At 43.8% G+C, this 15,963-nt stretch overlaps 2 protein-coding genes across 6 annotated transcripts; both read right to left on the reverse strand.

Moving 5' to 3' along the window:
* Positions 1-880: 880 nt before the first annotated feature.
* On the reverse strand, positions 881-15,854 carry LOC124131960 (sulfotransferase 1B1-like). 2 transcript variants are annotated; one of them, XM_046495503.2, is made up of 6 exons: positions 15,737-15,854; positions 13,747-13,924; positions 12,816-13,139; positions 4,182-4,285; positions 3,318-3,480; positions 881-1,731 (listed from the first exon to the last, which is right to left on the reverse strand). In XM_046495503.2, exons 2-6 carry the CDS (start codon positions 13,904-13,906, stop codon positions 1,619-1,621), a joined length of 864 nt encoding a protein of 287 aa, XP_046351459.2. In that variant the 5' UTR covers positions 13,907-13,924; positions 15,737-15,854; the 3' UTR covers positions 881-1,618. The 2 variants fall into 2 exon arrangements, with proteins under 2 accessions (XP_046351459.2, XP_046351458.2); XM_046495502.2 differs by having other exon boundaries at positions 15,602-15,799.
* Positions 4,798-9,223, reverse strand: LOC125380118. Of its 4 annotated transcripts, none has more exons than XM_048396446.1 (3): positions 8,137-9,223; positions 7,663-7,767; positions 4,798-7,578 (listed from the first exon to the last, which is right to left on the reverse strand). In XM_048396446.1, the coding sequence occupies exons 1-3, from the start codon at positions 9,219-9,221 to the stop codon at positions 6,180-6,182; spliced, it is 2,589 nt and encodes an 862-aa protein (XP_048252403.1). In that variant the 5' UTR covers positions 9,222-9,223; the 3' UTR covers positions 4,798-6,179. The 4 variants fall into 4 exon arrangements, with proteins under 4 accessions (XP_048252403.1, XP_048252402.1, XP_048252400.1 ...); XM_048396445.1 differs by having other exon boundaries at positions 4,798-7,434; positions 7,501-7,767; XM_048396443.1 differs by having other exon boundaries at positions 4,798-7,767.
* Positions 15,855-15,963: the final 109 nt, after the last annotated feature.

The following is a 15,963-nucleotide window of genomic DNA, read 5'->3' on the forward strand; positions in this document are numbered from 1 at the left end:
GACCCGGAATGGGATGTCCTCAGATCTTTGTTTAGCGGTAGCGAGAACTAAGATCTGATTTTAATGAGATTGAGAATATAATAACGTATAAGCGAATCTCAGTATACGTGTGCGTAGTTTTAAATGTATACATTTCATACCATATTTGTTAGGTAAAAGCTACTTCTTGATTCCATATCGATAGTCCAATCAGAGAACGTTTCACAAAATCAGCATCCACGACTGGTACACATTCGTATGTAAGTGATTTAACGCTGCCTGTCTTTGTTGACGCGAATATGTCTCTTTAATCTTTTGACACCAGCAACGATTGCCTATGTTTTTGTGTCAGGCATGAAATCGCGAATGTTTTCGTTATCCGATAGAGCAGATCGTCGCCTATGGTAGCCGCCATCTTTGTGAGGCTATATGAGATAAGAACAGCGATCTGATTGGATATTGCGTTTTCATAACAAGGGGCACTGATCTATGCGAGGTGACGCCAGGGTCGAGCCAAGAAAAGTTGCCTTGATGTGGCAAGGGTAGAAACAAGGCTTTGCAATAGCCTCGGGAAGGTGGTCTCAATACTTCACAATTATGACTGGCTGATAAAATCTTCAGTTGATGAGACCTCCCACGTAAGTGTCCTCGGATCTTGAAAGAGGTCTCATGTCCGAGTAAAATATCTTATTTTGGGGAGTGCAACTTGTTGTATTTAATTAATTAACTTTAACAAATTCAAGTTGACAAGTTTATAAGTCGGCGAGTGCAAGAATGTCGCGCGTGTTGACCAATTGTAAACCCGTTGTAAACCAATTTTAACGTTTTCGAACATGAACAAGTTGATGCCAGCCATGTTATACCACCACTGGATCCTGGCTGGACAGATATGGAATAGCTATCAAGTTGCAGTTATTTATTCGGAATCAGATCCAGAAGTATGCGACGTCGCTCATTCCATATCAGCACTTGGATGACGGATGACATACAGATGACATACAGCTGACACACAAACACTCTTTTGAATATTGCCGAGTGTGTCTTTAAAGAACAAACTTATAAAATACTATGCTTGTTTATTAATGTCCTACCTATACATGTACAAAAGTATAATTTATAATGTAAACAACCCCATTCTTCCCGACAGTCAGCACGTGGGTGTATGTTCATACATTATTATGCACTGCCAGTATCGCTAAGATGGATTTGTGAAATGGTGGTTTGGTCCCATTCGCAACTACAGCTTCTTTTCGAGTGCAGCTCGAATGTCACGACGCAAATAGTCATCCAATCAAATTACACGATAATGGGTACAGGAACTCTGTACATGGAAGTAACTATACAACTTGTATTCGTGTACCAACATCTTGTCCAGCTAGAAGGTTATTCTGAGTAAAAGCATTGTTTTAAAATATATCGAGTGTTCGCTCGAAAAAGGCCGCCATTTTAATACAATTTGCCTAACACTCGTTATGAATCATAATTTTTGATTGGTCGTGAGTTTAAGGTCATCAGTCACAGAAGTGTTGAGCTGGGTCGCTGGAGGATGGAGGTCATTACGTCACTTCCGTAATGAAGCTTATGGGTCAAGGGTAAGTATATATGTGTGTGTAATGCTGTTTTAAAGTTGTCCTTTACGTCATATGGTGTATCTGAGCGACAGATCCAAGTCTGTCATCTTTTCTGTGAACACTTGATCAAACCACTCGTTGTCAGCCACTGTAAACCAGTTTTTCCAGTCGCCCACCTCTCCTGAAAATGAGAGTGAGTGAGTAAGTGTGGTTCAACGCCGTTTTCAACAGGTTTTTTTCATATCACGGTATTTCAGCTCGATGTGGGAGAAAAGACTTAAGTGATGCAGGTATTAGAACCCAGGAGCAACTCTGCACACAAGGTTTTGTTTGTTTGTTTGTTTGTTGTTTAACGCCGCAATATTCCACCTATACGACAGTGGTCTGTAAATAATTGGGTATGGGACAGACAATCCAGTGATCGATGTCATGAGCATCGATCCATGCAATTGGGATCGATGACAGGCATCAACCAAGTCAGTCTGACCACCCGATCCCGTTAGTCGCCACGACAAGCATAGTCGCCTTTCACACATGGTGCGGCGCCTTAGAAGAATGGGCCACTGATTGCCCCAAATAGAAAAGAGTGTTCTGGAATACCATATTAAATCGGAAAACGAAGAAAGAGCCACGTGATTACTTATATATTACAAACATCCAACAAATACATATTGAAATATCCCGGTACACAATGATTGGGTAACCCCTATAGGACCTCATTTTTAGAATTGATTTTCACTTTGTGTGAGTTCATTTGAGTAGTCAAACTGTTGAAAACATCGGAGCTCACTGTAATGTAGTTTTATATCACTAATTTATACTTTGAGGATGTACAACACAATTTCATTTAGTACGTGTGACTTCATCTTTTCACTGACAGCCACACAACAACCAACTGAAACGCGAATAGAATAGTTAATCAAAACCCTGTCTGCCGTAAACGGCGACTATGCTTGTCGAAAAAGGCGACCAACGGGATCGGGTGGTCAGACTCGCTGACTTGGTTGATGCATGTCATCGTATCCCAATTGCTTGGATCGATCCTCAAGATGTCAATCACTGGATTGTCTGATTGACTCGATTATTCCCCGGAATAAGCCGGAATATATTGCTGAGTGCGTCGTTAACCAACCAACAAACACAAATATATACAATACAGTAAACTACGGTTATAACGAACTCAAAAGGACTTATAATTTAATAACCGTAGTTCGTTATAAGCATATATACAGCATAACTACAGCAAATTGTCGGGACCAAAAAAGTAAGTTCGTTATATCTTCAGTTCGTTATATCTTCAGTTCGTTATAAGCATGTTCGTTATAACCGTAGTTTACTGTATGTGGAACGAGCTGCAGATCGGCCTCTCGCGGTACCCTGTCCTTCTGGCAACTCTAAAGGATTTCAGCATTACTGAAGAGTGGAACAATTTTCTATTGGCAACCATCCAGACACTTATGAGACGACGGCGCCAGGCTGTGATCACATCACGTGGATCACACACGCTGGGGAGAGTTGGTTTTCCTGGGCAATGAATTTGTTCTCGTGATCTTTTCCTTTCTAAAGTTTTGGTCAGATACTCATTTTGACGGGTGATCTGACTGATTATTGGTCACTTGATGTATTGCACATGATAACGGGCTTTTGTTCTTTAACATGTCTTCACGCAATATTGTCTTTGGCTATTTCAAAAGATTTAAACAATTACCCGTATTACCTTCTGAAGTGGTGATCCTTAGCAAACTTTGAGTACTATATAATGCATACCTTTGCGATACATGACTGGTTGCCCGTCAGAAGTCATGTCATGCTTCCCCTTCCGTTCGCGCATGCGCTTAAAGGAGCACCAGTCGTCTACTTTCCGTAAGAATGCGTCATCGTGGGACAAACCCAGAAATTGAGATATTCTTCGTATCTGGGACAAGGCATCCTAGAAAGAAAAAAAATGTGAGAAGCAGTTTTACTGATGAACTCCATCTTTACAAGCAGTGAGTTTCTATACATTGGCTTAAACACGACTCCGAGGCTTTAGTTGACAATGTAGGGCTTTTCTCGAGCTCAAGGTTTTACATTTTCAACCATAACCGAGGAGGGGGTGTTTTATCCAACTTATGAACTGTCTAAATGCAGGAAATGCCAGAACAAAATTAGAACACTTAAAGATATCAGCAATAGTGCAGCTATATGACGGCGGTCTAGAAATAATCGAGGTGGGATCAGTCAATCCAGTGATTGACATCATGAGCATCGATCTTCGCAATTGGGGTACGATGACATGTATCAACAAAGTCAGCGATCCCTTTTGTCGCCTCTTACGACAAGCTTAGTCGCCTTTTACGGCAAGCATGGGTCGCTGAAGATCTATTCTACCCCGGATCTTCACGGGTCGTAAAACGCAATGAGTGAGTGAGTGAGTAAATGCTTTACGTCACATCGGCAATATTTCAGCCATATCGTGACGAATAAAAGGCAATGAGTATCGTGAACCGGAAGCTAGTCACATCTGCGTATCGTGATCGTGTTATATTCAGACGTGACAAGACACACTGTAAACTCTGCTTACTGTACTCTTGTTTTTATCTGTTCATACTCTATGTCCTGAAATACAAACCACGCCATCGTGTCACCTACTTCCTTCATGTCTTCATACACCACACTGATCGACGGAACATCCGGGTGCCTTGTGAGCCCTTCTTGCCAGCTTCGGACGTAATCAAACCACGATCCATAGTCAACTGTTGACGAATAAAGTAAACTACGTTGATAACGAACACGCTTATAACGAACTGACCGATATAACGAACTTATTTTCAGTCCTGGCCATTTGTTGTATATATGCTATATATATGCTTAAAACGAACTACGGGGCGGTCGGGTAGCCTAGTGGTTAAAGCGTTCGCTCGTCACGCTGAAGACCCGGGTTCGATTCCCGACCTGGGTACAATATGCGAAGCCCATTTCTGGTGTCCCCCGGCGTGATATTGCTGGAATATTGCTAAAAGCGGCGTAAAACCATACCCACTCACTATAACGAACTACAGTCAATACGAACTAAAATTAGTGGTCCCTTGGAGTTCGTCATAACCGTAGTTTACAGTATATCATCATCATCATCATCATGGCATTATTAGTATTATTGTTTCAGTCATCGGCTGATTTCTGAAACAAAGGGGTGATTTTTTCATCAGGAAGTCATGAAGTCCGCAAGTACGAGCGTATATCATCTTCTCGTGGAAAAAGCGTCCACTAGCCTATATCAAAGCATAGTTTCTGCCCTTGCCACTTCAAGCCTACTTTTCGGTGATAAGATATGAGAGGACTATCACACATATCGATAGTCCAATCAGAGACCATTTTACAAATTCAACATCCTGGTTCTGAAAACATGGTCGCTTCTATGATTACAAACATCGCCTGTCGAATGTGCTGGATTGATTCCACAAATTCAGCGAAGACAAATCTTTTCGAAGTGGTTCAAACTTGCACAATTACTTTTATGTATCAGAGTGCAAACTTCATTGCTTTTTAACTCGAACAACTTTACGCTTATCGCATTGACTGAGATGCAGTGCTATTTTCAGACGATCCCCAATGAGCGTTTCATGTTACGTGATACAGTAAACTACGGTTATAACGAGCACGCTTACAACGAACTGACGGATATAACGAACTTACATTTTTGGTCCCGACTATTTGCTGTTGTTATACTGTATATATGCTTATAACGAACTACGGTTATAACGAACTAAAATTAGTAGTCACTTTGAGTTCGTTATAACCGTGCTTTACTGTACTGTGTCGTCTGTATGCCTTTATTTTTGTAAGGGCGACATATGGCAGTAGTAAGTATCTTTACTGTGGTAATCTGTTATTTTGTTAGCCTGTCACGTATGAAATCTCAAATCTTTTCGTTATCCGATCGACCAGGTAGTCTGTAATGGTAGCCATCTTTGAAAAGCCATTCCAAATTAGAACAGCGATCTGATTGGATATCGCGTTTTCATCACAAGGGACACCACTCTTGTTCTACGCGGGGTGGCGCCATGATCGAGTCAAGCCAACTAAGGTTGCAATGGCAATGGCAGAAACTGGGCTTCCATATAGGCTAGTGGATCTTCATCTTCATGTGATGCAAAAGGATATAGTTAGTAGAATATTGTCCGCAAGTTATGCAAGTCTTTGAATGGCATTGAGAACAGATAAACATAAGAGAGATAATGTATGGATGTCAACTTCGTTTTTATGAAGATCACAACGTTTTGGAGTACATGACTAAATACTTACTCCTTCATCGGGCATTGATGCACCTGATGAAGGAGTGAGCATATACTCCGAAACGTTGTGCTCCTCACAATAACGAGAATTTTTTTTTAAAAACCGGTAAATTAATCTAGATATATTCCTACTTCTCCACCACCACCATCATCCGATCCATCATCTTACTTCTCCTCAACACCTCATCCACATCACCATCAACATCCTCATGCTACTTCTTAACCCACTCCATCTCCTCCCCATCATCATCTTCCTATTTCTTCACGACCTCAACATCATCATCATCATCATCATCATCATCACCCTACTTCTCCACCTACTCCATCTCCTCCCCTTCATCATCTTCCTATTTCTTCACCACCACCTCACCATCATCATCATCATCATCATCACCCTACTTCTCCACCCACTCCATCTCCTCCCCATCATCATCTTCCTATTTCTTCTCCACCACCTCAACATCACCACCATCATCAGCATCATCATCATCATCATCATCACCCTACTTCTCCACCTACTCCATCTCCTCCCCATCATCATCTTCCTATTACTCCTCCACCACCTCAGCATCATCATCATCATCATCATCATCACCCTACTTCTCCACCTACTCCATCTCCTCCCCATCATCATCTTCCTATTTCTCCTCCACCACCTCAACATCATCATCATCATCACCCTACTTCTCCAACCACTCCATCTCCTCCCCATCATCATCTTCCTATTACTCCTCCACCACCTCACCATCATCATCATCATCATCATCATCATCACCCTACTTCTCCACCTACTCCATCTCCTCCCCATCATCATCTTCCTATTACTCCTCCACCACCTCACCATCATCATCATCATCATCATCACCCTACTTCTCCACCTACTCCATCTCCTCCCGATCATCATCTTCCTATTACTCCTCCACCACCTCAGCATCATCATCATCATCATCATCACCCTACTTCTCCAACCACTCCATCTCCTCCCCATCATCATCTTCCTATTTCTTCTCCACCACCTCAACATCATCATCATCATCATCATCACCCTACTTCTCCACCTACTCCATCTCCTCCCGATCATCATCTTCCTATTACTCCTCCACCACCTCAGCATCATCATCATCATCATCATCACCCTACTTCTCCAACCACTCCATCTCCTCCCCATCATCATCTTCCTATTTCTTCTCCACCACCTCAACATCATCATCATCATCATCATCATCATCATCACCCTACTTCTCCACCTACTCCATCTCCTCCCGATCATCATCTTCCTATTACTCCTCCACCACCTAAGCATCATCATCATCATCATCATCATCATCATCATCCTACTTCTCCACCCACTCCATCTCCTCCCCATCATCATCTTCCTATTTCTCCTCCACCACCTCAACATCATCACCATCATCATCATCATCACCCTACTTCTCCAACCACTCCATCTCCTCCCCATCGTCATCTTCCTATTTCTTCTCCACCACCTCAACATCATCATCATCATCATCATCACCCTACTTCTCCACCTACTCCATCTCCTCCCGATCACCATCTTCCTATTACTCCTCCACCACCTCAGCATCATCATCATCATCATCATCATCATCCTACTTCTCCACCTACTCCATCTCCTCCCGATCATCATCTTCCTATTTCTCCTCCACCACCTCAACATCATCATCATCATCACCCTACTTCTCCACCTACTCCATCTCCTCCCCATCATCATCTTCCTATTTCTTCTCCACCACCTCACCATCATCATCATCATCATCCTACTTCTCCACCCACTCCATCTCCTCCCCATCATCATCTTCCTATTTCTTCTCCACCACCTCAACATCATCATCATCATCATCATCATCATCATCATCATCATCCTACTTCTCCAACCACTCCATCTCCTCCCCATCATCATCTTCCTATTTCTTCTCCACCACCTCAACCACCTCAACATCATCACCATCATCATCATCATCACCCTACTTCTCCAACCACTCCATCTCCTCCCCATCATCATATTCCTATTTCTTCTCCACCACCTCAACATCATCATCATCATCATCCTACTTCTCCACCCACTCCATCTCCTCCCCATCATCATCTTCCTATTTCTTCTCCACCACCTCAACATCATCATCATCATCATCATCACCCTACTTCTCCACCTACTCCATCTCCTCCCGATCATCATCTTCCTATTACTCCTCCACCACCTCACCATCATCATCATCATCATCATCATCATCCTACTTCTCCACCCACTCCATCTCCTCCCCATCATCATCTTCCTATTTCTCCTCCACCACCTCAACATCATCATCATCATCATCATCATCACCCTACTTCTCCACCTACTCCATCTCCTCCCGATCATCATCTTCCTATTACTCCTCCACCACCTAAGCATCATCATCATCATCATCATCCTACTTCTCCACCCACTCCATCTCCTCCCCATCATCATCTTCCTATTTCTCCTCCACCACCTCAACATCATCATCATCATCATCATCATCACCCTACTTCTCCACCCACTCCATCTCCTCCCCATCATCATCTTCCTATTTTTTCTCCACCACCTCAACATCATCATCATCATCATCATCATCACCCTACTTCTCCACCTACTCCATCTCCTCCCGATCATCATCTTCCTATTTCTCCTCCACCACCTCAACATCATCACCATCATCATCATCATCATCATCACCCTACTTCTCCAACCACTCCATCTCCTCCCCATCATCATCTTCCTATTTCTCCTCCACCACCTCAACATCATCATCATCATCATCATCATCATCATCATCCTACTTCTCCACCTACTCCATCTCCTCCCCATCATCATCTTCCTATTTTTTCTCCACCACCTCACCATCATCATCATCATCATCATCACCCTACTTCTCCACCCACTCCATCTCCTCCCCATCATCATCTTCCTATTACTCCTCCACCACCTCAGCAGCATCATCATCATCATCATCACCCTACTTCTCCACCTACTCCATCTCCTCCCGATCATCATCTTCCTTTTTCTCCTCCACCACCTCAACATCATCATCATCATCACCCTACTTCTCCAACCACTCCATCTCCTCCCCATCATCATCTTCCTATTTCTTCTCCACCACCTCAACATCATCATCATCATCATCATCATCATCATCATCATCCTACTTCTCCACCCACTCCATCTCCTCCCCATCATCATCTTCCTATTTTTTCTCCACCACCTCACCATCATCATCATCATCATCATCACCCTACTTCTCCACCCACTCCATCTCCTCCCCATCATCATCTTCCTATTACTCCTCCACCACCTCAGCAGCATCATCATCATCATCATCACCCTACTTCTCCACCTACTCCATCTCCTCCCCATCATCATCTTCCTATTTCTCCTCCACCACCTCAACATCATCATCATCATCACCCTACTTCTCCAACCACTCCATCTCCTCCCCATCATCATCTTCATATTTCTTCTCCACCACCATCATCATCATCATCATCATCATCACCCTACTTCTCCACCCACTCCATCTCCTCCCCATCATCATCTTCCTATTTTTTCTCCACCACCTCAACATCATCATCATCATCATCATCATCATCACCCTACTTCTCCACCTACTCCATCTCCTCCCGATCATCATCTTCCTATTTCTCCTCCACCACCTCAACATCATCACCATCATCATCATCATCATCATCATCACCCTACTTCTCCAACCACTCCATCTCCTCCCCATCATCATCTTCCTATTTTTTCTCCACCACCTCAACATCATCATCATCATCATCACCCTACTTCTCCACCTACTCCATCTCCTCCCGATCATCATCTTCCTATTTCTCCTCCACCACCTCAACATCATCACCATCATCATCATCATCATCATCACCCTACTTCTCCAACCACTCCATCTCCTCCCCATCATCATCTTCCTATTTCTCCTCCACCACCTCAACATCATCATCATCATCATCATCATCATCATCCTACTTCTCCACCTACTCCATCTCCTCCCCATCATCATCTTCCTATTTTTTCTCCACCACCTCACCATCATCATCATCATCATCATCACCCTACTTCTCCACCCACTCCATCTCCTCCCCATCATCATCTTCCTATTACTCCTCCACCACCTCAGCAGCATCATCATCATCATCATCACCCTACTTCTCCACCTACTCCATCTCCTCCCGATCATCATCTTCCTTTTTCTCCTCCACCACCTCAACATCATCATCATCATCACCCTACTTCTCGAACCACTCCATCTCCTCCCCATCATCATCTTCCTATTTCTTCTCCACCACCTCAACATCATCATCATCATCATCATCATCATCATCATCCTACTTCTCCACCCACTCCATCTCCTCCCCATCATCATCTTCCTATTTTTTCTCCACCACCTCACCATCATCATCATCATCATCATCACCCTACTTCTCCACCCACTCCATCTCCTCCCCATCATCATCTTCCTATTACTCCTCCACCACCTCAGCAGCATCATCATCATCATCATCACCCTACTTCTCCACCTACTCCATCTCCTCCCCATCATCATCTTCCTATTTCTCCTCCACCACCTCAACATCATCATCATCATCACCCTACTTCTCCAACCACTCCATCTCCTCCCCATCATCATCTTCATATTTCTTCTCCACCACCATCATCATCATCATCATCATCATCATCACCCTACTTCTCCACCCACTCCATCTCCTCCCCATCATCATCTTCCTATTTTTTCTCCACCACCTCAACATCATCATCATCATCATCATCATCATCATCACCCTACTTCTCCACCTACTCCATCTCCTCCCGATCATCATCTTCCTATTTCTCCTCCACCACCTCAACATCATCACCATCATCATCATCATCATCATCATCACCCTACTTCTCCAACCACTCCATCTCCTCCCCATCATCATCTTCCTATTTCTCCTCCACCACCTCAACATCATCATCATCATCATCATCATCATCCTACTTCTCCACCCACTCCATCTCCTCCCCATCATCATCTTCCTATTTTTTCTCCACCACCTCAGCAGCATCATCATCATCATCATCACCCTACTTCTCCACCCACTCCATCTCCTCCCCATCATCATCTTCCTATTACTCCTCCACCACCTCAGCAGCATCATCATCATCATCATCACCCTACTTCTCCACCTACTCCATCTCCTCCCGATCATCATCTTCCTATTTCTCCTCCACCACCTCAACATCATCATCATCATCACCCTACTTCTCCAACCACTCCATCTCCTCCCCATCATCATCTTCCTATTTCTCCTCCACCACCTCAACATCATCATCATCATCATCATCATCATCATCATCATCCTACTTCTCCACCCACTCCATCTCCTCCCCATCATCATCTTCCTATTTTTTCTCCACCACCTCACCATCATCATCATCATCATCATCACCCTACTTCTCCACCCACTCCATCTCCTCCCCATCATCATCTTCCTATTACTCCTCCACCACCTCAACATCATCATCATCATCATCATCACCCTACTTCTCCACCTACTCCATCTCCTCCCGATCATCATCTTCCTATTTCTCCTCCACCACCTCAACATCATCATCATCATCACCCTACTTCTCCAACCACTCCATCTCCTCCCCATCATCATCTTCATATTTCTTCTCCACCACCTCACCATCATCATCATCATCATCATCATCACCCTACTTCTCCACCTACTCCATATCCTCCGCATCATCATCTTCCTATTTCTTCTCCACCACCTCAACATCATCATCATCATCATCATCACCCTACTTCTCCACCTACTCCATCTCCTCCCCATCATCATCTTCCTATTTCTTCTCCACCACCTCAACATCATCATCATCATCACCCTACTTCTCCACCTACTCCATCTCCTCCCCATCATCATCTTCCTATTTCTTCTCCACCACCTCAACATCATCATCATCATCATCATCACCCTACTTCTCCACCTACTCCATCTCCTCCCCATCATCATCTTCCTATTTCTTCTCCACCACCTCAACATCATCATCATCATCATCATCACCCTACTTCTCCACCTACTCTATCTCCTCCCCATCATCATCTTCCTATTACTCCTCCACCACCTCAGCATCATCATCATCATCATCATCCTACTTCTCCACCCACTCCATCTCCTCCCCATCATCATCTTCCTATTTCTCCTCCACCACCTCAACATCATCATCATCATCATCATCATCATCATCATCACCCTACTTCTCCAACCACTCCATCTCCTCCCCATCATCATCTTCCTATTACTTCTCCACCACCTCAACATCATCATCATCATCATCATCATCATCATCATCACCCTACTTCTCCACCTACTCCATCTCCTCCCGATCATCATCTTCCTATTTCTCCTCCACCACCTCAACATCATCATCATCATCATCATCATCATCATCATCACCCTACTTCTCCACCTACTCCATCTCCTCCCGATCATCATCTTCCTATTTCTCCTCCACCACCTCAACATCATCATCATCATCACCCTACTTCTCCACCTACTCCATCTCCTCCCGATCATCATCTTCCTATTTCTCCTCCACCACCTCAACATCATCATCATCATCATCATCATCATCATCACCCTACTTCTCCACCCACTCCATCTCCTCCCCATCATCATCTTCCTATTTCTTCTCCACCACCTCAACATCATCATCATCATCATCAACATCATCATCATCATCACCCTACTCCTCCACCCACTCCATCACCTCCCCATCACCATCTTCCTATTTCTTCTCCACCACCTTACCATCATCATCAGCAGCAGCAGCAGCTGAGTGCAGAGTTAAACAACAAACAAACAAACATCATCATCATCCTACTTCTCGTCCACCCAAGCAGAATGTCAAACGGTGGACCTATTAAGGAGAAAGTCTTAAAACATTTCATACCTTTTCCTTCGACCCACAAGGGCAGATAATCCTTGAATATTCCATGATAGTCGTAATACTGCACCAGTTTGCGATGGTGGTTATAAAATGAAACCGCCGCATCTTTAGGGTTACGTAGCAGGTATATTATCTTGGTCTTCTTCTGATGTATCTCTTTGGGTAACGAGTCGAACTGGACGTGAGTGTTTAATATTCTGGGGGACGCCATTTTGGCCAGGTGATCATGTGACTTCATTTCGATCATCAAGTCATCTTTCTCCATCCCTCCAACGTCACATGACCCGCTCAACAGAACACGTGACACCTCAAACAACCAATGGGTGCCTAGAATAGAACCAGGAAACAAATTCAACAAAGTTTTGTCGCTGCGAGAGAGAGAGATAGACTGCTTGTAACAGTACGGACCTGTGCAGAGTTTATAGTGCTAGCCCACTTAAGTGGCACACCCCTCTCAGATACAGTATACTGAGGATTACCACTCCTTGTTTATCCCATTAATGCCGAACGCCAGGCAGGGTTACAACAAGTACCATCTTTTAACGTGTTTTGGTATGACACGGCCGGTAATCGAACCATCGACCTTCCGCTCTCCGGGAAGACACTCTATCCACTACACCACAGAGAAGGTCTTGTTAACATTAAAATTTCAGAAACAAATAGTAAGGACATGAAGCCAAAACATTGAGAATGGGTACATCTGATTATTATTATGATGATTATTATTATTATTGTTTTTATTATTGTTGTTATTATTATTGTAAAAATATAACAATATATATAACACAATTTGAGTTACGAAGTGGAATTTGAATGTCAACCACATTTGCAAGGACTGTCAATTTGCAGCGGCCTAATCCCTTGAATCGTCACTTAATGATGACGTAGATTGCCAACTCGTGATTATAATTCTGGAGCGGGGATTTATTGTTACCTGATTTCGGGTAGCCAGATATAAGAATATCGTCGTCTCTCAACTTGAGATTGGGGACGCCCCTGATGACGTCAGCAGGAAAGGTGGGGAACATGCGCCCGTCCACGTCCAGCAAGGTCAAAGTGCATCCTGCAGCATCCGGGACTTTCTTGACGGACATTGTCAGCGTTCAACGGGACTGCACAGAAAACAGAACACTTCGATCAAAAATAAGTCGTAACTGATGGAGAAATATGAAATGGGCTTCACATATTGAACTCATGTGGAGAGTCGAACCCGGACATTCGGCGTGACGAACGAACGCTTTAACCACCAGACTACCCAACCGTCCCTCATACCTACATAAACACTTAGACTTTATTTAGGCTGTTTACAATTAAACATTTGTTTACTTAATCGTTCATTATCGGTCAGATCGCAACAAAATGTCGATTAATAGTAGCAAGGCGTGACGCTTTTAGTGACGCTTTTGAACATTGTCACTTATCTATTTTTGTTGACACATATACAGCAAACACAGCTATGCAGATTTTATAATCGCTTCATTTGCTTTCTGCTGTTGCAAGGTGAGCACAAATGTGTTCAATGTTGGAAAGAGACGAATTTGAACAAATGATGTTAACGGGTACCTGCCCTTGTCAATTAACGATTTTTGTGCTGCACGTGTGGCCCAGTCGTCTGAGGCGTCCCGATTCGCTGTGCAGAGTTGCGTCTCTTGGGCACGCCAGAAACCTATGATGGTGGGTTCGAATCCCGGTTCGCCCCGATTATTTGTCTAGGTTTATCAGCACCATACTCGTGGGTTTCACTGAAGTGGTAAACGCCTGAGACCTGCATCCCTTGGGGCTTCCCTCCCACATTATACTGTTAAAAGCGGCGTTAAACTCACTGACATCATTTCCCAGCGCCCGCGACTTGATGTCGTCATGTAATGGATAACGTTATTTTTTAGAGGCAAGTGTCTATTGAGAGGTTCCCCATAGATTTAGCTGAGTAGATTAACTCAGTGGCCGAGCGATCGCATGACATCATGAACATCGATCCACGCAATTGGGATCAATGACATGCTTCAACCAAGTCAGCGAGCCTGACCACCCGATCCCGTTAGTCGCCTCTTACGACAAGCATAGTCGCCTTTTAAGGCAAGCATGGGTTGCTGAAGACCTATTCTACCCCGGATCTTCACGGGTCCCCCAATAACTAAACACTACCAAATAATGGATAATAGAAAGATCGTTATCACCAAATCCTGTCTTCATCCAATACAAATATGCCAAGCCTGACTCCACTTAATCAAGCACTAGACTGATGGTACAGTCAGCTTACACTAATGACAACTATCGATTTAACGCCGCGCTCCTATCCGTCATCTCCCAAAAGCCCACTCAACACGCTCAATATAACACTTGACAGGGGCGAACACATTTTTCCTATCATCGTTTTGATTTTCCTTTTGGAGACATCAAGATTGCGTTGAACTCACATCGCAGAACTCCAGCAAGGCCATGGGCTAAAAATAGCTCCACTTTGAAAGTTACAGATTTGATGTCAAACATATGCGCAGCTCGATCTGCATAGTTATCTAATCTGTGTGTTATAACAGTAAATAACACTAGCTGTGTCATCTAACAGTATAACGCATGCAAAGACATGCGAAAGGCAGACACATGAATAATTGCATGAATGTTTTTTTAGCTGGTACAAGCTATATGCTATTGCACACACAAAACTATCGCTGCTCAGACATGTCACGCAGCAAGGTCGCAGCTCTGTACGTTTATCAATGGTACATGTTCACTAAACCGTAAATTGCGTTCACTATCAGTTTGTGAGATCACCGACTGTCATGTCTTACCTGTACAAGTCACCGGCGTGCATGAAGCGAAGTAGTTATGTAGAAGTCACCCAGACGGGATGTTCACTGGTCAATGCATATTTACTGGACACAGTTACGGGTGGGCGAACGGGTCGTTGTTCACGGTCGACTCACCTTCGTTTGCTGAGCAGCTGGGAACTGCGACGGCTTGGCTAATCCACACCTAAGATGAGAGCCTGTGGCGTGCAAGAGTTACTTCCCTTTAGCATAATAATTTATGCTTGACTTTAAGCCCAGTAAAAGCCTACAATGAGGCCCATTTTATATCATTAGAGATTAAATGACGTGTTGTGAAAATTATAATTATTGTGTCGTTATCAGAAGGACCACACCCACTACCC

The sequence above is a fragment of the Haliotis rufescens genome, unplaced genomic scaffold (assembly GCF_023055435.1).
Source record: "Haliotis rufescens isolate VD_foot unplaced genomic scaffold, xgHalRufe1.0.p SCAF_15, whole genome shotgun sequence".
Taxonomy (NCBI): domain Eukaryota; kingdom Metazoa; phylum Mollusca; class Gastropoda; order Lepetellida; family Haliotidae; genus Haliotis; species Haliotis rufescens.